We start from the raw sequence: 24179 nt of genomic DNA, 5'->3' as shown, positions 1-24179 counted from the left end.
CCAACAAAGATGCATTTGAGTGCTCTTGGATCTAATTTTCCTCGCTCATGGCTGTGGATATGAACATAGGCAGTGCATCCAAAGATTTTGGGTGCAATATTATGATGGGTTCGAAACTCTGGGTAAAAAGAGGACAAGGTCTCCATTGGAGTTTTGAGGCCTAAAGTTGTTGAAGGTAATCAGTTTATGAGATAGGCTGCAGTTAAAAGAGCTCCCCCCAATAGGATTTGGGTGTATTGTAGTGAAAAGGAAGGCTCGAGTGGTGGCTAGAAGGTGACCATTTTTCCTCTCTGCAACCCCATTTTGTTGTGGGGTGTGAACACAAACACATGAGGACTCATGGATGATCCCTTCATTCTGGAAGTATGAGAAAAAGGGTTTGGTTGAAATAATCTTTGGCATTATTGAAGCGGAATCTCCATATTTTTACCCCAAATTGATTTTGGATTATGGAATGAAAGATGGGAAGAATGGTGCTAACATCAGATTTATTTTTAAGGAGATAGATCCAAGAGACTCTAGTGCAATCATCAATGAAAGATACAAACCAGCGTGCCCTAAAGATATTGGGGATTTTTTAGGGTCCCCATATATCACTATGAATAAGGTAGAAAGGAGTGTCACATCTCTCACTTTTGTTTGGGAATGAGGTTCTTTTATGTTTAGCCAACTCACAGGTTTCAAAATGAAAATTTTTATTTTATATTTTCTGAAACAGTTATGGATACATATGCCTTAGGATATCAAAAGATGGATGTCCTAGTCTATAATGATGAAGCCAGATAGTGGAATTCCTATCTACTAGGGATAACATAGAGCAATTATTATTAAATTGGTTTGGTTCTTCCAGGTAGTACAATCCAGCTTTCTCCTTAGCAAGTCCAATCTTCTTCCCCGATCTCTGGTCCTGAAATAAGCAATAAGTAGGGTTAAATAAGGCTTGACAATTATGATCATTGGTAAGTTTTTGTATTGATATTAGATTTGTGGATAATTGTGGTACGTGGAGGACGTTTTTCAGGGTGAGTAAGGGAGATAATATGATGTCTCCTTGACCAGCTACCGTGGTAAGAGAACCATCAGCAGTGATGATTTTCTTGTTGTTTGGGCAAGGAGTATAGTTTATGAGGTGGGTAGATGAGTGGGTCATGTGATCTGTGGCTCCTGAATCAATTATCCATAATTCCTTTAGATGATTTCTAGAAGCACTTAAACTGAAAGAAATTGGAGTCTTACCTGAGAGTGCAAGTGAAGAAGAAGCATTTGGTTTTTCAAGAGATACCAGGAGTTGTTTTAATTTGTCAATATCTTCTTTGTTGAATTCTCCAAGATTGGACCGTGCTTCTGGCTTACTTGTAGTGTTGTTGGCATGTGATGTGCTCCTTGGTTCACCCTTTTGATTCCACTCCTTGCTGGGGGGTTTACCATGTATTTTCCAGCACGTTTCCTTTGTGTGTCTTGACTTTTTGCAGTAGCTGCACCAAAGTGAGTCCTTGTCTTTGAACTTTGAAGGATCTTTTCCCTTCTCCTTCCATGACGATTCTTTGTTCATCACCATTGCTGAGCTTTCAACTGTCTTTGGTTCTAACATTACTCCTCGTCGACTTTCTTCTGCGCGAATGAGAGAAATGGTTTCGTTGAGTGATGGCGTCTCTTCCTTGCCGAGGATCTGAACTCTAACTTGGTCAAATTCTGCATTAAGTCCTGCAAGAAAATCATAAACTCTATCTTTTTCAATAAAGTTTTTTAGGATCGCCGCATCTTCCGGACATCTGGTTTCTATGCACCTATAGTGATCAAGTTCTTGCCACAGATTTTGTAGAATGGTGGCATATTCCGTCACAGTCTTACTCCCCTGCTTCGTGCTTCCAACTTTGACTTTAACTTCAAAGATTTGGGCCGCATCACGAGCTTTGGAGTAGGTTTGTCTGGCAGCATCCCATATGTCCTTTGCCGTTGAAAGGAACATAAATGTGTCACTAATTTCTGGAGTCATGGAATTCCACATCCATGACATAATCATGGAGTCTGCTTCATCCCATGCCCCAAATTTGGGATCTCCTTCTTTCGGTCCTCCTCTAAGGAGATGATGTATTTTACCTTTCCCCTTCAAGTAGGTCTTCACAAATTGAGACCACTTCAGGTAGTTCTTCCCATTTAGACTATAGGAAGGTTGCATGCTTTGAAGGTCACCTCGTCCTTGGTGCACCATCGATTCCTCAGTTTGATCAACACTTTGAGAGGAGTTTATTTCCGACATTAGAAAGCAATTAAGGCTCCCTAGAGATTTCTTGTTCGACAATAAAGGTCGAAAGGTAAAGTTTTTTTTTTTTTTTAATATACGAACCGACGAAGTCTTATATAGAAGGCTCGGTTTGGACTTAGGGCACGGACCCGATTTCACCCCCAAAGTCGCACGCAGGCGTGGATCGGTCGTCTTCCCTAAAGTCCCACGCAGGGGTGATTTGAGCAGGGCGATCGGAAAGGATCGGTGATCGAGTGGTCGAATGACTCTTCTTCGGCTCCTTTGGCTCGTATGTGGCTGTTCGACTAGGCTCCTTCGACAATCCTTTCAAATCGGAAGTTCCGATCAATTCGCACGTTCCGTCCGGATCTGAGTCGCCCGTTCCCTCCGATCGATTCGCCCGTTCCGTCCGGGTCTACAGCTTCCGATCGAGTCACCCGAACTTCTACTCCTCTCTTTCTCCTCCGACGATCTAGGATCGTGGCTCTGATACCATGTTAAAACTAAAGATTTGAGAGGGAAAAGCTTGTTCTTATTCATTACAATCTTCCTTATTTATATATCTATACAAGATATCCTAATGCGGAAATAATAAATTGCATATTTAATACACAAATAAGAAAATAAAATCTTTCCTAAATTCGTTCCCTCATTAAGGCGTGATCCATGAGAGTATTCCACGGATTGATCTTTGTGTCCATCGGATTCTTTGTACTAGGAACGGCTGGATTTCAACAGACACTTTGGTTATTCTTCTTCTATCACTAAAGTCAACAACAATCTACATAGAATCTGATTCACTCTTTATGTGAGATTTGAGGATTTATATTACATCAACGTGTAATTGAACAAAGGCTAAGGAAAGAAGACTAACGATGCAACAATCAAGAATATTGGTCTCCAGGGTGTAAGATGAATCGAAACATCTATGCATGAATGCTTTAATTGGCGTCAGTTTTAATCTAAATCATATTCAAATCTTGAATTTAGTCCAGTTTAGGGTTTAGGGCTACGATGCACGGACACGGACACGACGACATAGATACGACAAGACACGGACACGGGACACGTCAGTTATTGAAAATATATGACACGGACACGGGTTGGACACGATATTATAGTTTTTTTATTTAAAAAAAAGTGTATAAAAGTTAAATAATTATAATTTTAAAAATTATTTGAAAATAATAAGTCATTTAACTAGAATTTGTGCTTAAAATGATTAGTATTAGAATGTCAAGAGTCAGGCGTCGATGCCGTTTATCAATCACCGAGAGAGGACATGAAAATACCTTCACTGCCAAAAAAGAAATGAAAATGAGAATATTTGATGATTGGGTATTAAGTGAGGACGTTGATTTGGTGTTGTGGATAGGAAATAAAAAATTTAGTTTAAATCCCGTCAAATACAATAAATTATATTTAAAAAAATTCATAAAATATTTAAAATACACATGTCGTACACGCGTGTCCAATTAATATTTAATATTTTTTAATCGGACACGTTTTTGGCGTGTCCTACAAGTGTTAGAGGAGTGTCGGGCGAGTGTCGTGTCAGATACGGTGTCGGACACTGCACGCCTCTTTCAGGAGAAGTGTCGGTGCATCATAGGTTTAGGGTTTAGAGTTTAAATAGATTAGCGTCTAATTAGACATCCTTATTTCTATTTAGGCTTCACATACCCGTTCATATCCCCTTTTTCCTCCAAATCCGGCCTGTCTGTCCTCTTCTTTACATTCCTTCCTTCCTATATACTCCCTACCCATCCGCATTCTCAGAATAGGCTCCAAGAGGGGTGTTTCTTCATCCTCCCCTAAAATTTTCACCCCCACGTCTTTCCTCGGCATGTCATATTCCTGATTTCTTCTTGCTCCCGGCGGAACCTTTTTAGTATGAAGCTCCAACACCCGCTTCATCATTTCCTCCATGTTCCCAAACCGTCTATCGCATAAATACGTTTATTTAACGATCCCACTTATGCTTGTAGTTGCCCTACTTCCCCATCCAACCTTTCTTCCAACGCTTCAACTCTTTGATTGGCCATTAGTACCCAGATCAAAGTCTTCTCAGAGAAAAACAACAACTTTGACACAGTTATGCTCTCCAAACAACAGAAATCAGCGGATGATAAGGAATATCGCAGAATAAATCAGCAGAAAAAACCTGGATTTTGGTCTACAAACGTGATTTGATACAAATTTAATACGTTTCAAACCACAAAAATCTGCGAACAACAGTAAATTTCAGCAAAATAATAGAATGTATTGCTAGAAAATCAAATAGCAAGAAGCAAGATACAATTGATCCTCTTTCGAGAGGAGGATCTTCTCTCTCAAATCCTAGACGAAGCTAGGATCCCTCACAAAAGAAAACTATAGCACTCAAAACAAAATCACGCATAAGAATAAAATAAACCAAACTATGGACTTAAATAGACATCCTCTCTCCCTCCTAAATCAGCCCCCATCTCCCTCATTAATTTGAAAATAATTCAATTAGGAAAGTATTTCCTAATTCAGGCCCCTTCCTAATATATCTCCCTCCTTAATTTGAAAATAATTCAATTAGAAAATGATCTCATTAGGAAGATTTTCCTAATTGATTTCCCAATAATATAATGTATTAATTCCCGATTGGAACCCCCCCCCCCCTTAACCTCCTTCCTTCCTTTCCTTGTTCAGCCCTGCCGTATCACAATAAAATTTACTGAATTCGTTTCTGAATGGATTTCGTATAGGGCCACCTGTTGATTAAACTAGCTAAAGTTTTTTTCCCCAATTCATGCTAATGCATACCAATCATATGGCATATGTCATTTAGAGTCTCAAGGTGACAGAACAAGTGGATGGATGACCCTCCTTAGTATGAATCATTTCTGATAATCAATCAATAAATTTTAATATTAAGCATATGGAATTAAGATACTTCAAATATATGTATTATTTCAATCAAATTTTGATACAATTGGAAAGACCCACACCCACTAAAATAATATTTGAATCAAAGACTAAAAGTTTTATACATCCATGTTATTTTTCTGCCCCATGAACTCGTTTAATTTGTTACACCAAATCTCGGTTCAAGATTTCTATTTTATGAATTTAGATGTTTGAGGTGACCAATGAAATTTCATGATGAATTATTATTTAAATGTTGATTTTGCGTGACTATAATTTGCTGGGTTTTGAAACCTACAAAAGACATGGATTTTTTTTTTTTATTTTTATGAGGCTTGACCATGTAGCCCTAATTAGAACTGCGAGAAGCAAAAGTCATATAATGTCATTGTTTTAGTAAGGACCTGACTGACAAATAGATTATTACTATAATAACAAAGTAAATAAGGGAAAATAGCCAATCTTCAATGAAAATATGATGTTCAATGTGCAATAGTCTACTAATCTCTTATATGGGAACAAATTACACATGTTTACCTCTATAACTTCAAGCTTTTTACACAGATTAGCAGATTGTTGCAACTGAACATCATATTTTCCTTGAAGATCGACTATTCTGCTATTTAACAAGGGGAATTACTTGGATGCAACCAAATGCCACATGCTTTTTTCCATGACTTACATGCAGACTATAGCAGTTGAACCTCATACTTTCCTTGAAAACCAACTGTTTATTGCTATTTAGCAAGAGGAATTACTTACATGCAGCCAAGACAGCATAATTATTTATAGAATTTTACAAATTGGGTTGAAATCTTAGTAAAAAAAACTGACCGACCTTTTGATTGCTTTCAACCAGCACAACCATTTGTTCAATTTATTCTGTCATCGCCTACATGAAAAACAACAGTAAAACAGTAAGAGACAAATATATCATATAATAAGAGCACAGCATAATGGGAACAATTAACACATGTTTCATCCAATAACTAAATTCACCTCTGCAACCGCAAGCTTTGAGCCAAGATCAGCAGAATGCCGCAATTAAACATCACACTTTCTTGAGGGTTATATAGTTGCTGTTATTTAACAAGAGAAATTACTTGGATGCAACCAGTCATCGTAGTACCTGAAAGTAAAAGTTGCCTTAAACTTTGTTATTGTAGTAATAATCTATTCGCCAGTAACCCCTGCTCAAATAATGAAATCATGAAATCACCAAGATCCTTGTATTCAATTATGAATTTCTTGGCAAAAAGGCTAACTTCTATTTTACCAAAAGTTATCTCATTAAATCAAACAGATTTTGTGAAGGAATAAATCAAACTCACCATAACGTACATGCATCAATTCCCAAAAACAAGAAGCCCATAAAATATCCTAAATCAAGAGCTTCCCTCTAAGTGCTTTACTCAACTATGTAATTAAACTTGGAACGGAGAGTGGGGAGAGGGAGATCATGAATGGATGAGAACGCGTGAGTAACCATGCGCCGATTCTACGGGAGTGCCGCAGAGAGAGAGAGAGAGAAAGGAGCATAGAGAATGAGCAGGAGAGAGTGAGGGATTGGCAAGAGAGAGAACATGAGATCGAAGAGAGGGGATTTGGCGTGCAGAGTGGGATGAAACTTGCTGGTTGATAATGACTAACTGGTGTATAGCACACAGTATATTCATTTACGACTTCAAATCTAATGGATTTTTTCACTAATGACAAAAGGGGAATTACTTGGATGAAGCGCACTTTAACAAACTTCAAAATGAGACCTAGTAAACGGTACATCTTCTGGCAGGCCTTATCTCATGATAAATTATAATTGTACAATACAAGCAACAACAATAATAACATCAAGCTTTTATCTCACTATGTTGGATCGACTATATGAATCTTTTTTTTATCCATTGTCTTGATAATAGTCAATTTCTCATTAAAGACGGACTAGCGCAGTTTGAAGTACTTGTTGGAGCAGTGGATGGTGACAGAGGAGCATCATAGGTGGTTGTCCAAGTAGTTGGGTTATGATTTTGAGATCCAATACAGGTCACGAGTGGAGAACAAGGCAACAGATGTCTTGTCCGGATGTATGGGGGAGTTGCAGGCGACAACAGTGTCAATTTCATTGATATTAGATTGGGAGGCCATCAAGGAGGAGAGTGAACGGGGTGAGGAGTTGGGGAAGATCAAGGCTGATTTACTAAGGGAAGGGAGTAGCCATCCAGGGTATTCTTGGTAGGGGAGAGACTTCTGTACCAGAAGAGGTTTGTGATGCCTCGAACATCAGTCCACATTCCACACTTGCTTCAAGAGTTTTATGGGAGCGCTGTTGGGGGACATTCAGGGTGCAGAATACCTACAGGAGACTAGCTTCAGAGCTATACCGGAAACAGATGCATAAGGATGTGGAGGAGATGGTTGCCATGTATGAGGTATGTCAAAGGAACAAGTGCATAACGATGTTTCCAGGAGGATTATTACAACCATTTGCTTTACTAGGTCAAGTATAGGAGGTGTCAATGTATTTCATAAATGGGCTACCCAGATCAGAGGGCTTCACAGTGATACTGGTGGTGGTTGACCACTTAAGCAAATATGCTCATTTCATTCCCCTATGACATCCATACACTGCAATGAAAGTAGCATCAGCCTTCATCAGAGAGGTGGTCAAACAATATGGAGTACCAAAAGCTATAGTGTCTGATAGGGATAAGGTGTTCCTCATCCATTTTTGGAGGGAATTGTTCAGACTGCAGGGGACAATATTGAAGAGGAGCACCGCCTACCACCCACAGACGGATGGCCAAGAAGAAGTGGTCAACAGGAATTTGGAAATTTACTTAAGATGTTTTGGGTCGGAGACACCCAAGTTATGGGCCAAATGGCTAGCATGGGCTGAGTATTGGTACAACACATCTTTTCATTCTGCTTCTCAGATGACCCCATTTAAGTTGTTGTACGGAAGAGATCCACCTCACTTAGTGCACTATGGGCATAGCCGCACTCTAATTTCTTCAGTGGAAGAATACTTGGAGGAGAGAGACATGATATTTGAGGAGTTGAAGAGGCACCTGCTGAAAGCTCAACATATTATGAATAAACAGGCATATGGGTATAAAAAAGACATCCAATTCGAGGTAGGGGAAATGATGTTTTTAAAGCTTTGACCTTACAGGCAGAGATCAGTAGCCAGCAGGAGAAATGAGAAGCTTGCCCCAAGATACTTTGGACCATATGAGATATTGGAGAGGATTGGAGTATGACTTATCAGCTGAAACTACCTCCAACGGCGACAATATACCCGGTGTTCCATGTATCTCAATTGAGGAGGGCAATTGGAGACTCTGCAGCAAGCTTTGCGTTACCAGTGACACTAACTGAGGATTTAGATGTGATGTTGGAACCCTTGAAGCTTATGGGGGTTTGCCAGAGAGAAGATAGACCTAAAGAAGTGTTGATCAAGTAGAAGAACCTCCTGGACTACGACGCCACATGGGAGCCATATGAGAGGGTGAAACATCAATTCCTTATTTTCACCTTGAGAACAAGGTGATTCTTTGGGAGGGCGGTAGTATTAGACCGTCCCTTAGTGGACCAATCAAGTCGGTCCCCTCTAAGGGGTCGGTTCACGTTTACACGAGAAGGGGCGGCTACAACAGAGAGAGAGAGAGAGAGAGAGAGAGAGAGAGATTGGGTGGGGTACACTTGAGTTCAAAATAAAATTTAGAGCCAAAGGAGGGGGCGGCAATGGCCTTTAGGTCTTTTTGTTTTAATTGCATGCCTTAAGTATGAGAGGGAGACTAGGGTTAGGATTATATTTTGATTATTGTGTTCTTGTGAGGGTTCTTCTTGGTGTCTTGGGCTCTAGACTCATCTAGAGATTGGTAGAGAACAATCCTCCACTCGAATTGAGAATCAATTGTATCTTTGTTTTCGTTGTTTCCATTAGGTCTCTCATTTGCAATCCAATTACGGTTTGGAGAGTTTTCCACCATATTGTGTGTGACTCGATTGTTGTTTTTCTCTATTCTTGTTAGGATTTACTTGAAATATTCAAGTATTTCCTATCACCTTGTTATTGTATCCTCCACTTTAATGTAGTGTTAATCTATGACGTTTGTTGTCAAGTTGGCTTGGTTTTACATAAATGTAATTGTATAAACATCTTATTCAATCACCATCCAGAGCTTGAAGAACTTTGAATGCTAGCATATTTAGTCAACACGAGTTGATAGCTTTTAAAAAAGTGAGAAGAGTTCAGAAGGGAAATGAAGTACCTTGTACCGCTTAACTGAGAGTTTTGCTTCATGGACCAGGAATCAACTATCAAAAGGATTAATAAGATCTACTAACCCCTTAACTCACGCGAAATATGAAAAGAACTGCCAAAATGAGTCAGATTGTTATAATCTAAAAAAATATGGATCAATGAAAACTTACACAAAATAATTGCCAGACGACAGGTATAAACAGATTTTCAAGAAAATGTCTGAATGGCAAAAACTAATCCTGGACAGAAACCAGTCAGGGTTGCAGCACATGCCACTCAAAAAATTTCTCAACAGAAATTTAAAGCATGATCAAAGTCTCACTTATAATTCTACAACGATAGGATAATAGTCCATTGAAACCCACTAGCATATGCAACTCTAGATTCATTTAGCAACGCTTTCAACATCAGCCATGCTGCACATTAAAAACATTTCATTTACTTTAGTATGGTGATTGCCCGTCTGCTATGCAGCTCATGGACAACATTTAGTTAACTGAAATCAAGTGATTTTTATGAACATGACGAGTGTTTTTTTTTTCAGGCTACGCACAATGCTTGCCAAGCAAGTGTAATCTAGAAAACAAATGAGCTTCTTAAAAGCGGTTTCTTTTCAATTTTAAATGTGCCCAACACAGATGTTTCAGATGCAGCAAAAAATGTGTTGAATATCCAAAGCAAAAGCAGATGAAAAAGAAAAAAAAAATGCAAGACAATGAATTATGAAGACCTGCTGATGCGGTACGAGCTAGAAGGCCCCTCAACATATCACAAACAACAGGCAATCAGGGAAATTAGTTAACATGCATTTATCGTATTCCATTAATGAGAATGAACCAACATGTAAGAATTGAAAGGATTATTCATGCAGCAGTAATCAAGCAATGCTGGATTGAGGAAGCCGGGTTCTTCCACAATGGAGCTTTAGAAGTTTTGGAATTTCTTCAAGAGAAAAAAAAAGATAATGAAAAACAAGACCAGCACCTCTACAGCATTTACAGTGCATAAGGGAAATCTGTGCAACGAACTTTTGCCATTTGGCAGTAGAATGGTAATTTTGGGGAATAACGGACAAAACACAAAAAGATTAATTATCGAAAATAGCCATGGAGAAAATAAAATAGGATGGGAAACCAAACATAGCACACGAAATATAAAGCGGGCTGCAGGAACCGAGCCAATTGATCGAATAAATCAATTATGTATACATTATCGTTAATTTTTCTTTGTATCGAGAATGGTCTAATTTTCTTTATCTTAAAATTTCTAATATATGCCCACTAGATAATGATGTTTGATTAAATGAATCATAACCAAGTCACCTTCTTTAAAAATTTTCTTGCACTAGTAACTATTGGATATAGCTTCATACTTGTCATTGGACTCCTCTGGCGCTGCTTTACTTCCGATGTATTTACGCTGCTTTACTTCCGATGTATTTAAACATGCTCCACCAATTGTTCCGTCATGCGATTCGCACTAAGTGGCACAACATCCAAGAGATCAACAATAACATTTGGAGTTTTCATATGCATGATGGAGAATAGAGTGCACCCTGTTGGTCGATTAATCATTTATTGAATGCAAATTCAGGTTGGGTTATAGCTTGATCCCAAGATTTAGGCTTGCTTCCTTTGCTCCTAATCATGGATCCAAATGTGCAGTTAACAACTTTTGTCTGGCCATCATTATGTTAGTGATACACAATATTAAGTGTCAAGGTTGTGCCAAATTTTCTCTATAACACGTGCCAAAAGTAACTTACAAATTTAACATCACGATTGAAAGCAATAATTTTTGGTATTCCATGATACACAAATTTCACAAAGAACAAGTTAGCAATATTAATTGCATCAAAATTTTTTTGAATACAAATAAAATTTCCCCTCTTCAAAAATAAATCCACCGCAAGAATGATTAAATCCTTCTTTTGTTATGTCATTGGCAAACCCAACATAAAATCTACACTAATTACTTCCCATATATTGTCTAGCATAAGTAATAGACAATAGAGTATCGTGTTTTGAGTATAGCATCTGGCGGCTTGAAACGCGTCACATCCTTGCATAAATTTTGTAATATTGTGGCGCATTCATGGCCAAAAAAAATTGATCATCAATAGATGCTATAATTTTGTTACAACCAATATGTGCGGCCAATACTCTAGAATGTAAGTCTTGGATAATTAACTCATGGAGAGACATTCTTGGAATGCACAGATGATTATCCTTAAACAAGAAACCCCTTTATATATGGAAATCTCCAGTATTGAGAGGTTGCTAACATAGAATCCATATATATGTGATGAAAGTCTTCATATATTGTGCAGTTCTTTTAGGATGTCAAAATTCACAAGTTCCATATGAAGGGTAATCATATGAGCAACCCATCGGTTAAGAGCGCATGCAGCACGATTCAATTAGCATGTGTGATGCTTGAAACGGAATGTGAACTTTGTGAAAGAAAATCATCCACCAAACATGCATCCTAGACAAGGTCTTTTGTGAATTAATGTACTTAGGAGCATTGTAATCACTGTGTGCTGCAAACTTTGTGTATTAAATAATATTCTCAATGTTGTATAGCCCTCAATATAATTCTCTAAGGGCATTTGTTGGATTTGTGTCGCACCTGTTTACAATGAGAACAATGAATAGTAGAGGGTCGAGCATATGGATTTAACAATGAATAGTAGAGTCCTTGGCATCCTGTTTAGATAATGCATATACTCTAGGCTAAGTATTTGATCGGCTTTGACTTGGCTCCGGAGTGGAAGCAACTGATTCTATCATCCTCGGTCTGCCAACATTATTCTAAGGTCTCACATTCATCCTTCATTCTCCTTTCCCCAGAGTAGGGCAGCTCTTAGCTATATATCCAGGTTGACAACACAAGAAGCAAGTATTTGTTCTAAAAAGGCATTCTCCCTTGTATTATTTTCCACCTTTGTTACAGATATTTAAGCTCATTTGACTCTCATTGTTACTGGGTTTTGCCTTCTTCCAATTAGACTTCCTAGATTGCAAAAAGGATCTAGTTTGAGAATCCTGGGAAGCTCCCACAACATCTACATTCTTCCTTTTCTGAAATTCACGCCTTTTGGATATTTTGAACATCAATTTCAATCATTCTAGCTCTCTCCACCAATATAAAATAATATTCAATCTCTAGAGGAACAAGAGGATGCCTGATAGCATCTTTTAATCCAGATAAAAACCAATGACACATTTCTTCTGCAGCATGAACTAATTGAGGAGCATATCTGGAAAAAATAGTAAATTCTGCTTCATAATGCATAACAAATATGTCTCTTTGTACCAATCTTAAAAATTTATCCTACATTTGCCTCCTCGCAGAAAGAGGCACAGACCTATTTCGGAACACCTAAGTAAATAGAATACTCATTCCATTTGATCTAGAGGCTAGGTTTCCCTTCAAATTTATCCTCGTGCTTACCCCCCACCACCTTTCAGCCTTGCCATGAAGTACAAATATCGTCAATGAAATCTATCTTTTGGGCTAAAAAATCTCCTCTAATATCTTCTCGACCCGCAATAACCAATTTTCTACCTTAATTGATCCCTCTACCAATTTAAACAATGGTGGTATCATATCCTAAAATAGTTATAAACATTTATCCATTGACATGCTACTACTACCACCACTTCCTAATGGTTGATTTCTTGAGTCTTGAATTAATTGAGTCATTGCCGTCATCATTTGCATCGGTGTATCAGGATTAACAACAATATTTGGTATGACCTTTTCCACATCTTCTTTAGGATCATCCTGAGTCTTGAAATAAAATAAAGTCTCTTATAAAATTCATAATTTAATATCAATTAATTTTCCTTACTCAATAATCAACTTAATGGCTTTTTCCATACGATTCATGTCCTATTTGAGGTCTCTGATACCACTTTGTCACGACTCGGATCGGAGACTCAAATTAATGCGGTGGGAATGAACGATCGGACAGTTAATATGTTTCTTCAATTACATATAAACAATAAAAACTAACATCCCACAAAACTAAAGAGCCACTAAAGCAATTGCATATTAAGCATATACTTAAATCATACAACTAAATTGTTTACCTATTTTCATACGATCTCCTTCTTCTATAGGCATATTCCTCTCTTTCAACCATTTCTACTTATTAAAAGTTTTACATGAAAATTAAATTTAACAGTTTGAGTTTACATGACAAACTCAGTGGATAATCACAATATATAATATGATAGTTAATCATATAAAATAAAACATATATACTCTTTTTCATCACTTATATAGTTAATATATACACAACATCTTATAAGCTGTAGATTCTTATAATTTGCCATTTTAAATAACACATTTCTTTTCCTGTCTCATTTATTCATTTTTATTTTAATTTATTCATTTTTCCTTTTATTTAGTACAAGAGTAGTCTAAAATTTGTACCATTGAACGTAAAACCATTTCCATTTTAATTTTTATTTTCATTTAACGAGCACGAGTACATTACATCCCCAGTCAATACTATAAAGGGGTGAACTGCAGTAGTTGCATGTATGCATCTTCTCCCTTTTTTATCTATACTTTCTTTTACATATTGTAAGTTATAATTGCAAAGCATTATTTATATTTTTATTTATGAGTGTTAAACTTTCATTATTTTGAACATAATAGGCCTTCAACATAAATAAATAAATAATTATCATAATTTAATAGCACAAACTGAAATGATAAATAAAGAATGTAATTGTTATATGATGACTATAATTATCGACTTTGATTTTCTCAATTGCTTAATTCTATGCATAAAACATTCAATAATCATTTATGATACTACATGTGATAATTGCAATAAATTCAAAAGAAATTATTATTGTTATAAAAATAATTGTAATTAACAGCTTGTTTATTTTCATGCTTCAATTTTCTTCCAAATCTTGAGCTTGATATAAACTTTCAATACTCGTCTCAGTTCAATTATGAAAAATCTTTCATTGTACAAAATTACATGATGATATCTTAATTAACACTAAAATTTAATTTGGATGCCTCAAATATCATCAGAAGCAACATTAAATTTTCTTAAACCTCTTAAGTTAACACAAATTACTTCAATCATTTCCAAAATAGACTTTTAATTAATTGAATAACATTACATAATATTGAATGGCTCTAAATCTTCCACAATTTCTCTTGCACTATCCACCTTACTCTCTAACATAATATAAAATTAATTTTTTTCTCAAATCAAAGATAATTACCTCAATAAATTTTTTCCTCCTTCAAAGTCGAATCAAGGCTTGCTTTGCTTGGATTATTCCTAATGACATTAATATTTTATTCATTCAATTAGAGGAATGAATGTGTATAAATTTCGTATCTAAGTTGAATATAAATCAATCACTTACTCCTTCCTCCGTTGTCAGACATAAGAAACTTCAAACTCCAAATTCATACTCTTTCTCTTCCAAATTTTCTTCATCTGCGTTCAATTGAGTCGTAACCCTCTTCTCAGGTTTAAATCATAGAAGAGTTTGCATAAAATGAACAAAATGCACAAACTTACCTTCATTCTCCTTCTTTCTCTCGGCACAGTGCCTCTCGATTGAAGCTTCTCACGCATGTTTGATTCCACTAGAGTGAGGGAATCGGAGTTATCTACGACAAGGAGTTGATGCTTTTCACTCCTGCACGCGGCTCCTCATTCAAACACACGATCCGACCTCGCCAAACCCTCCCGCGCCCGCATGCGGTTCATTCAGCAAGCTATTATGCTCCCACACTCATGCAGCTGATGTTAAAATGTTCGGTTCAATTAAATTGAACATGCTTGGTTCTTACATTAACTTAGCTAAAGGAGCATTCATTTAGTCAATTGTGCACAATTGACTATTAGTGGTAGCTAAACCCTCAACGACTATGGAAGAGGAAGATTTCTTACTTGATGGGAGCTGTGGCTTGTCACTTGAAAACTCCATAGATGTTCAGGGACTAGAAGAGTATTTATGGAAAGTCCTAGACTGGCTCTTTTCAACTTTATAAGCAAGGTTGACAGTTTTGGATAATTACTGATGCGGACATCAATACGAAGATTTGGCGCATCTATCACAGGCGGCGTCGTAAATCGACAGCCATTATTTAAATTTTCATTTATGTATTATTTTCTGAATTTTAGCTCTTGTTTTATGTATTTCCTAGTTTACCCCTAGGATAGTTTATGTGAGTGTTTTGGCCCAAGGGGCATTTTTGTAATTTTCTATTTTTTCTCATGTTATGGCCTATAAATAAGGGTCTTAAGCTATTGTAAGAGATGGTTGATTAATATGAAAAAATTTGTTTTCCACAATGTGTTCTTTTCTTCTTGAGAGAGGACAAGAGTGAGATTCCATTGGAGAGGAATCGAAGTTGTCACCAGCCGCAGGATGGGTCCGGGCTTGTGAATTAAAGTCCCTTGGAGAAGGGCAAACGGATCACCCGTCAGTCTTCGGAAGAGTCCAAAGGCTCGCGGTTTTATTGTCTCCTTTTGATTTTATTTTCTCCTTTTCGTTTTTTTTTTATCTTCGATCTTCTTTCTTTCGTTTTTATCTTTTCTCTAATTGTTTTTCCATCGTCTTCATCCTCCACCCATTTAGCCGCCGGTTTCCACCCCAAATCCCCCCATACCCGAACCCATGCCGTCGGCCTCCATTCACCTAGCCGCCGATCCACTCTCCTCCTCCCCCATCCAAGCTTGTTTCCTATTTTAGAATGAATTGAATGTGGGTAGATTTGAAATTCAAAATTAATCATTGAGAATTTCAAAATCTTTTTCCTCTTTAATTAAATTTATTTTAGGAAAGTTTCCATTTTTATCTAATTTGAATTTGAAATTCAAATTGGACTTGAAATAATTTTCCCAAATCGCTTACCTAAATTAAGGAGTTTTAATTATTCTAATTAATCTCCCCATGGTCTATGCATGCCGTCGGTTCCACCTCACCTCCACCTTGGCTTGAAATAATAATTATTGCCTATTCTCCCCTTAGTGCTTTTGGAAACTATTTTTAAATCCCTGTACGTTGCTTATAACAGATCTTTCCTAAGCCTTATTTCCAAATCTCTGAGAATAAGATTTAGGATTTAATTGCTAAATTCCCTCTCAGCTCACCCACATCCCGCCAGCCTCCATTAAATTCCCTGTGTCCCGCCTCCCTAAACCAATTAAGGGAATTTATGAATTAAAATCCCTTTAATTTTCCCTGTGGTCCCGCCGTTAGGAAATTATTTCCCTCCATCTCCTTATCCTCGCTTCCCCCTTCTCCTCATTGCTGGGTTGAAAACTTTCCACAAGTGCAGCCAATTATTTGGAAAAAATTAATTACCCAATCCTCTCTCTGTTGGCCCAAATTCTCTCAAGCCTACTTAGCTTGATTTTTCCTCCCAAGCTCCATCCCCATTATTAGAAAAACCTGAAACTTATTTCAGGTTTGATTTGGATTCCTTTCTCTACAAGATTGTAAGAGAATATTTCAGATTTTTAGAGAGGACTTCCTCTCCTTTACAACTCCTCCTACCCGTTCTACATCAATTACCAAATGGATTGTAGAGCCAGATAATCACATAAGAATTCCTGAAATCCATTTATATACTATAAGACTCGAAGGCACTTCGGTTCATAGAAATTAACTTGAGTGCTTAAGAAATAAAATTCCTCTACCTAATCACTAATTAAACATCCCTTCTGCTGGCATTATTGATATTGGGACTAGCAGAGTATTTATGGAAAGTCCTGGACTGGCTCTTTTCAACTTTATAAACAAGGTTGACAATTTTGGATAATCACCAAATGGATTGCAGAGCCAGATAATCACATAAGAAGTCCTAAAATCCATTGAGATACTATAAGACTCTAAGGCGCTTCGGTTCATAGAAATTAACTTGAGTGTTTAAGAAATAAAATTCCTCTACCTAATCACTAATTAAACATCCCTTCTGTTGGCATTATTGATATTGATTATATAGAATTTGGTTATAACCGATAAGAAGAAATAATTTCCCTCAATAAATTGTGCATTTGAAACCAAGAATGAACAGGGCGTGTGCCTTCCTATCGCTAATTAGTTTGGAGTTGCTCCCACCATGCTAAAACACCTCCTTGAAGTTTATAGGACATAAAGTTGACATGTTTCTCCTAAAAAATCCCCCTATATTCACAAAAAAAAGTTCCATCAGTTTAAGCAAATCTAAATATTCCCCAATATGCATAGCATGTTAGTTAAAGTATGGGATATCAAATTTAAATTTGAGCTATTGTTGATGGGAACAACACGCATAAGTTTCATGGACATACTTTGGTCATCATAAGCGAAGTTGATAACCTGAGATAAAGATCAAATAGAATTCATTTCCAACTTGCCTTAAAAGCCCTCCTTTAAAGCTACAATTTATCAAACTAATTGATTGGTTCTTTCATTCAGATTGTTCCTCACACTTAATATGGAAAACTACTCAATATATTTGTTGATAGTGTGCATTCCCAATGAAGTAGAGTGTCGCGGTGCCAGCTGATGGGGACATCAGCAGCGATTTCAACACATTTACCTTTAGGAGATGCCGGAGATCAACGGCCACGATCATGATTTGTATTTTCATCATTTTATGTAGTGAATTTTTTTTTTATTTTATGTTTTTCCGTTTTTACCCTTATGGGTATTTGGTAGCTATTGTAGCCCAAGGGACATTTTAGTACTTTACTTTCTTTGTCATTTTGAGGCCTATTTATATGGCCCTTTTCTCATGTAAGAGTTAGTTTTTGATGAAATGAAAATTACTTTGTGTTCTCTTTGTGAGTGCCTCCTCTCTCTCAAATCTCTTAGTGAGTTTTGAGAAGAGCTAGATCTCATTGTGAGTTCTAGACCTTCTTCCATTTTATTTTTGTAATCAATTAGTGTGAAACTCAAAGAGAATACATCCGGATTGTATTCTTCTTGAGCTTCCTCCCCACAACCCCTTCCACCACCTACCCTGTCCAGCCACCGGCCAGCAGCAGGCCAGCCACCCGCCGGACTGCAGCCTTCCAGCCGCCTCCTTCCCCTTCCACCTCTCTACCCGCCGGCCCTTCCTCTTGGATTTTGAATTTGAAATTCAAATTCTCCAAGAGCCATTACCCAAAATTAACTTCTGAATTTATTCCATCATCTTAATTGGAATTCAATTCCAATTTGAAATTCAAATAGCTGTTTCAGTGTTTAAGCATAAATTAGGAAACTTTCCCTCTTGATTAAAATCTGAATTTATTTCAGTTTTATTCAAATCCTTTACTTAATCAAGTGGGCCCCCACCTCATCAAAACCGAAACTCCCTCTCTCCATGCTCTATGGCCGGCCACCCATACCCATTACTCCTCCCTTTAATTAGGAGCTTAATTCATGGCTTCAAATAAGGCCTCATTAAGTCCTAATCTCCCTCTTAAGCCTAAATTTCAAATTTCAAAATTTGAAATTACAAAGTCCAAATTAAATTAGGAAATCTGAAATATGCTGTCCTAAAGTTTCCGATTGCTGTCCACCACATCAAGAAGGGTTTTGGTTGCCGTCTACTTCATCTCAATGCATCCAAACAGCCACTAAAGCTTCATGTCTTCTATTTCTTTGGGTAAACTCATCATCTGACCCTTTTATCTTTGTAGTTACTTCTCTATTGTTGTGATATCTTGATTCATGGAAATCATGCTAATCTTCTCCGCTAAAACCTAGTAATTGGATGAGTTGTGTGAGGGATCTTCTCATAGCAACTAATCTTATTGTTAGTCTAGGGATATTTGTGGAAAACCATTCATGTACGCAACGTTAGATTGACTTGATTGTTATATGATCTTAACTCTTACCCGTGTGATTCAACCGTAAGCTCGTTTTTCCGTTCTTAATGTTTTATCTCGTCGTTCAAATTATTATAAAGATATAATTATTTGTTCTATCTAAAATTAAGCGTGCAAGCTTTCATTACGAAACCCATCATCGCATATACGTTTCACATCACCAGCTCAAAGTTTTATAAAAATATCAAATTTCACTTCCACAAAACCCAACCCCACCCCCTAGGCAACAGATTACATAGAGAGTCAGAAATCCTAATGAAAAAAAGCTAGGATTTGACGACTCTGATCTATTTTCTATTGTCGGCCCAGTTAAGACGGGGGCTAAACACATAGAATTGCTTGAGGAAGGAAACTCGGAAGGTGGGAATGGAGCTCTGAAGCAAGCCCCTGGCCTGACCAGGCTCCCGGTAGAGCAGAGGAAACGGTTAGGATAATGAACTTGAAACGCGGAGCCCGAGCGGACGGCGAGCGAGTGGTTAGTGGCAAATAGCGCCCTAGTTGATGGCATTCCTCTCTGCGGCTGGCACTCGAGGAACCACGGGGCACTCCATACAGAGCAAGCAAGTCTGAGGGATGAGACGCCCCCGCAAGGACCTAAATTCTCATTCTGAGGTCGAACCGAGGAATAAAATTGTTCAAATCACGGTAGATTAGGGTTGTAAATAAGTTGAATATCTGTCTAATCGAGCTAAGCTTGTTTAGCTGTCATTGATTTTTTTTTAGCAGTCATTGAGTTCGAGCTCGAGCTCAACTCGTTAAAAAATCCATAAGCTCGAGCTCGTTTAAAAAGCTTAAGTTTGACTCGATTGTTGAGCTGGATTTCTTAGCTTTAAATTAAAATTTTTAATTTTTTTAGAACTTTAATTTTAATATAGAATTTATTTAAACTTATTAAAATATATTATATAATACTAATTTAAATTAATTATTAAATATATTTTAATTTAATCAAACGGCTCAACGAGCTTTCGAACCGAGCTAGGATTAAGGTCGACCTCGCATCTCGATAAGCTCGACTCGCGAGCTTGTTAATGAGTCGAGCTCAAGCCAGCTCGGCTCACTTACACCCATAAGGTAGATTACATTCTACATATCTCAGTTTTTAAAAATATAAAATTTTTGGGATTTTATAATTTAAATTATAATTTCTTAGCGTAAAAAAGATAATAACTTTACACACACTAAATTTTTCACCGTGTAACTTTCTGTATGTTGTAGATATGATCATTCTGGGCATTTAGGCAATTTTTTTCTGAAAAATTTACACAAGTAGTTTACAAAGTGCATTATTTTTATCCAATAAGAAAACATTTCTGATCCCAAAAAATAATGTTATAGTATAATTAAAACTTCAAAACAATCCTCTTAACAATTCTAGGTAATCTGATGAAATTCTAAAATTGTGAAATTCTACTCAGTTGTTGAATATGTTGTCTAACAATAAATCATTACGTGAATTTCTAAAATTGGTTTTGATATGCTAATATAAAGAGTCATAAGGCCTGAATTCTGATCTCTTTTTAATGAGAAGCATAAGAGCCTAAGCAAAACCTACTACTTTATGCTCTGATATATTAAACACATATTTATTTACATTCCATATAAAGTCCATTATATTTCAGTTGTCTACAAAGCAATATTTTGTTCGATACAATAAATTATTATCAACTGTTTTTAAATTCAATAAAAAATGATGGGTTTATTATTTAAAATTTAGATCAGTGGGCGTGACATGCTTAGTCTGCATTCTGTTTCAAGTCAGAAAAAGGGTAAGAAACCGGTTGAGTAGTTGTGGTTGCAAGATTTGATTTGTCTGAGTTGGTATAAGTACTTTCTGGTTTATAGCTTTTGTAGAGTCATGACTATCATTTGTTCTACACTGCTCTCTTTTATTTTGAGTTTGTAGCAATGTACTGTAGTGTATATATTTTATTGTATAAATATTTTGATGATGAATGAAAAGAAAACAAATTGTGGATAAATTTATTTTTTGTTTATTAAAAATTAATTAGAAGCTCTATAGTCTGTTTTAAATAAAAGGAAATCTGAAATATCCAAAACTATATCTTAGGACTTGGTCTGTCACCATTCAACACGATAAGACTTGTCCTACATGTGGGTTCTATTTGGTTGGATTATGACACTACGAGGGTGCCACATTAATCTGGCATGGAGGTTGTGTTAGCAATTCTTCTTGTCTTGAGGTTTTAAAACTCATTGCATCTCCACCATGAATCGAAGAACTTGATGAGATTATATATTCATTGGTCGAGACTTGACTAAGCAACCCACAAGGAAGATAAAGAGACTAATAGGCAGTGAAAGAATGCATGTCGCTATCATCCTCTCACTCTTATATTTCTCATTATATACTTTTTTCTTGCATAACATAACTGACTGTGTGGAGAGATTATTATGTGCGGTCACCGGACAGTCCGAAGGCCAATCAGGATGCGCCACATCACCCGATTCACAGCAATACATAGTTATGGTACACAATGTATAGGTGATGTGGCACAATCTGATTGGCCTCCGGATGGCGTCCGGTGACCGCATGTAATAATTTTGCGACTGTGTGAAACTACTAATTATTCACTCCTTAACTAACATTTCTTGTTAATCTAAATAAAAATGAATTCAAGAATAAATAAAACATGACCAAAATAGCAAAGATCAAATAGAAGCTAAAGGAACTCACCAATCAAAAATACAGTGACAATAGTCCAAATAATCATTTGAATAGGTCGTCTATATTGTACATGGTATTGAGACCTTTGAATCTGCCTTTGAAAGGCTCCAAGCCAGCCATAGAGTTGCTTATTGTAAGACTCATCAGTGCAATCGCTAAGACAGCTCTTACTCTTCGCATAGCAAGCATCCATGTCCTTGGTTTTAAAATAGGAAATACCGTCAATGAAAGTATAAATGACATCAAGAAAATCATCGAAAAGAAAAATAATACACTTGAAGAAAAAAAATTATAATAATAAAAATCATAATATTACTGAAATAGATGAAGATCATTAAAAATAGGAATAATAAAATTTCATACCCGACTCAGCTGATTATTCTGCAATGGTATGGTCTCCATCATATCTTCATTGCTAAGAATCCTACACTTCCTAAAGCCATTTCTATACCAATTGGGCTTAGTAATTGCTTCCACGGTTCTAAACTGTGAGAGATTAAATATCCTTGGAGGAGGCTGCTCATTTAATAGTTTATGTGGAGACCGCTCGGTAGAAACTGAAGTCTTCCATACCCCTAAATCAGCACAAGCACTGGCTACACTCTGGTGATCTTTCATTTTCCCTTCCTTCATGTCCAATGTATTGAAGTTGTTGGACTGGCAACAGTTCAAAGAAACAGAACTTTCTCCATTCATAATATGTTCTGCCTCGGGGAAATCACCTGACGATGTCGGTAACACCTTCTCTACTTTACTTTTGGGGTACGAAAGGAAAAGAGCAAGCTCGTCCCTCTCAATTTCGTCCAGCCTTACCCACTCCAAAGCACTCCTCCTATCCTCTACATTCAATTCCTTTAGAGCCTTCTCCACCATCGAAATTTTGCTCGAAATGGCCACAATAAAATCGCTGTGCCGAGTTACGGTATCTTCGCCGGATGAAAGTGCATGATCACTAGATTTGACTGCCCTCTCCAATTCCTCCAGCTGAGAATTATCCGGAATTATTCTAAAATTCGCCCAGAAAAATAATAGGAGAAAAGACTTCAATAATCAAAAAGTACCTGCCATTTCGCGGTGCCCAGGGCAGTGTGGAGCTCCCGCCGTAGCTCAGCGGCAGATAGATCCTTGACACCCCCGCCCGGTCTCTTTTCGTGGATCATCCATCGTCGGTAAACCGATTCCATCCTGCAAAAGGGAACATAGGAATTTTACCAAAAAAACGAGAGGGGAAAAGTGACGCTGGAGATAGTCCAATACCTATCGGAGGATTCCTGCACCTCCTCGGCAGCGTAGAAGAAGGGGTCCTTCTCCCATCGATCGAACGCCGTCGCCATGAATGAGCAACCGAATCAAACTAGAGATTAAAAAAAAAAAAAACCTAAGCTAAAAATCAAACAGTGATGAGGTCGAAGAACGGAAGAAGTGAGTCTTCTCTGTCGCACTCTCTCTCTCTCTCTCTCTATTAATAGCGGGTGGATCGTAAACTCAAAGAGCGCCGGAATCGGGGACCTTGGGCCCGCCCGAAGAGAAGGCACTTCTTGCACTAGATGGGCCAGTAAAATTACTAAGCCCCTTTATCGTTTATTGGGGTGCAATCGAGTCGAGTCGAGTTGAGAAGTTCGTCAAGATCCTGCTCTTGAGGCGAAGCCTGCTCCCGCCCTCGCTCTTGTGGCGAAGCCCGCTGCCGCGAACCACTCTCGCGGTGAAGCCCGCTCCCGCTCTCGTGGCGAATCTTGCTGCTCTTACGCGAGCTACTCGACGAGCTATCGAGTCTAGCACCCAAGTGTTCGAGCTCGAGCTCGATTAGCAGTCGAGGTCAACTCGCAAGCTCGATAAGCTCCACTCGTAAGAGGACTTATCAAGTCGAGTCCGAGCCGACTTGACTCGGTTGCACCCCTAACCATTTGTAATTTGCATACTTCTGATCAAAGATAATTGTCGGCCCGCTAGAAAGAGGTTCGTCTCGGGTCTCCCGGGTTTGAGAACCCGCCCGATTGCTAAAGTACCGATAGTTTAAATGTTTGGGCTGAGCTATTGGGGCCTGGGGCCCACGCGCATGCTTGGTCCACACAAGTGGATGGAAAAGGCTGTGGGAGCTGAGTCGAACGGAGAAGAGAAGATGCCTGCCGACATCGCAACGTCGCCGTCCATTATCTTAAAGTTAATGGATTTGGTCTCGCTTACGTGGCCCAGTTTGTTTGGATTTTTTTTTTGCTACTTTGTTTCTCAA

At 37.6% G+C, this 24179-nt stretch overlaps 1 protein-coding gene across 5 annotated transcripts; it reads right to left on the bottom strand.

The window, feature by feature from the left end:
• Nucleotides 1–5534: 5534 nt before the first annotated feature.
• On the bottom strand, nt 5535–23404 carry LOC110096179. Of its 5 annotated transcripts, none has more exons than XR_002303064.2 (6): nt 23207–23404; nt 23011–23134; nt 22313–22933; nt 21959–22145; nt 6143–6272; nt 5535–6035 (listed from the first exon to the last, which is right to left on the bottom strand). XR_002303064.2 is itself a non-coding variant. In XM_028699291.1 (5 exons), the coding sequence occupies exons 1-5, from the start codon at nt 23281–23283 to the stop codon at nt 9738–9740; spliced, it is 1095 nt and encodes a 364-aa protein (XP_028555124.1). In that variant the 5' UTR covers nt 23284–23404; the 3' UTR covers nt 9544–9737. The 5 variants fall into 5 exon arrangements, 3 of the variants coding, with proteins under 3 accessions (XP_028555124.1, XP_028555125.1, XP_028555126.1); XR_002303068.2 differs by lacking the exon at nt 5535–6035 and adding an exon at nt 9415–9519 and having other exon boundaries at nt 6138–6272; XM_028699291.1 differs by lacking the exons at nt 5535–6035; nt 6143–6272 and adding an exon at nt 9544–9823.
• Nucleotides 23405–24179: the final 775 nt, after the last annotated feature.

The sequence above is a fragment of the Dendrobium catenatum genome, unplaced genomic scaffold (genome assembly GCF_001605985.2).
Source record: "Dendrobium catenatum unplaced genomic scaffold, ASM160598v2 fragScaff_scaffold_1228, whole genome shotgun sequence".
NCBI lineage: Eukaryota > Viridiplantae > Streptophyta > Magnoliopsida > Asparagales > Orchidaceae > Dendrobium > Dendrobium catenatum.
The sequence above is the reverse complement of the archived record's forward strand: the minus strand, read 5'-3'. Positions and strand labels throughout refer to the sequence as shown.

Excerpts from the sequence above, each read along its gene's own strand:
- LOC110096179 (XM_028699291.1), bottom strand. The coding sequence starts at position 23,283 with ATGGCGACGGCGTTCGATCGATGGGAGAAGGACCCCTTCTTCTACGCT. Across the intron at positions 22,934-23,010 it reads TGGGCACCGCGAAATGGCAG|CTGGAGGAATTGGAGAGGGC; the intron begins GTACTTTTTGAT and ends GATAATTCTCAG. Across the intron at positions 22,146-22,312 it reads AGAATAATCAGCTGAGTCGG|GACATGGATGCTTGCTATGC; the intron begins GTATGAAATTTT and ends TTTAAAACCAAG.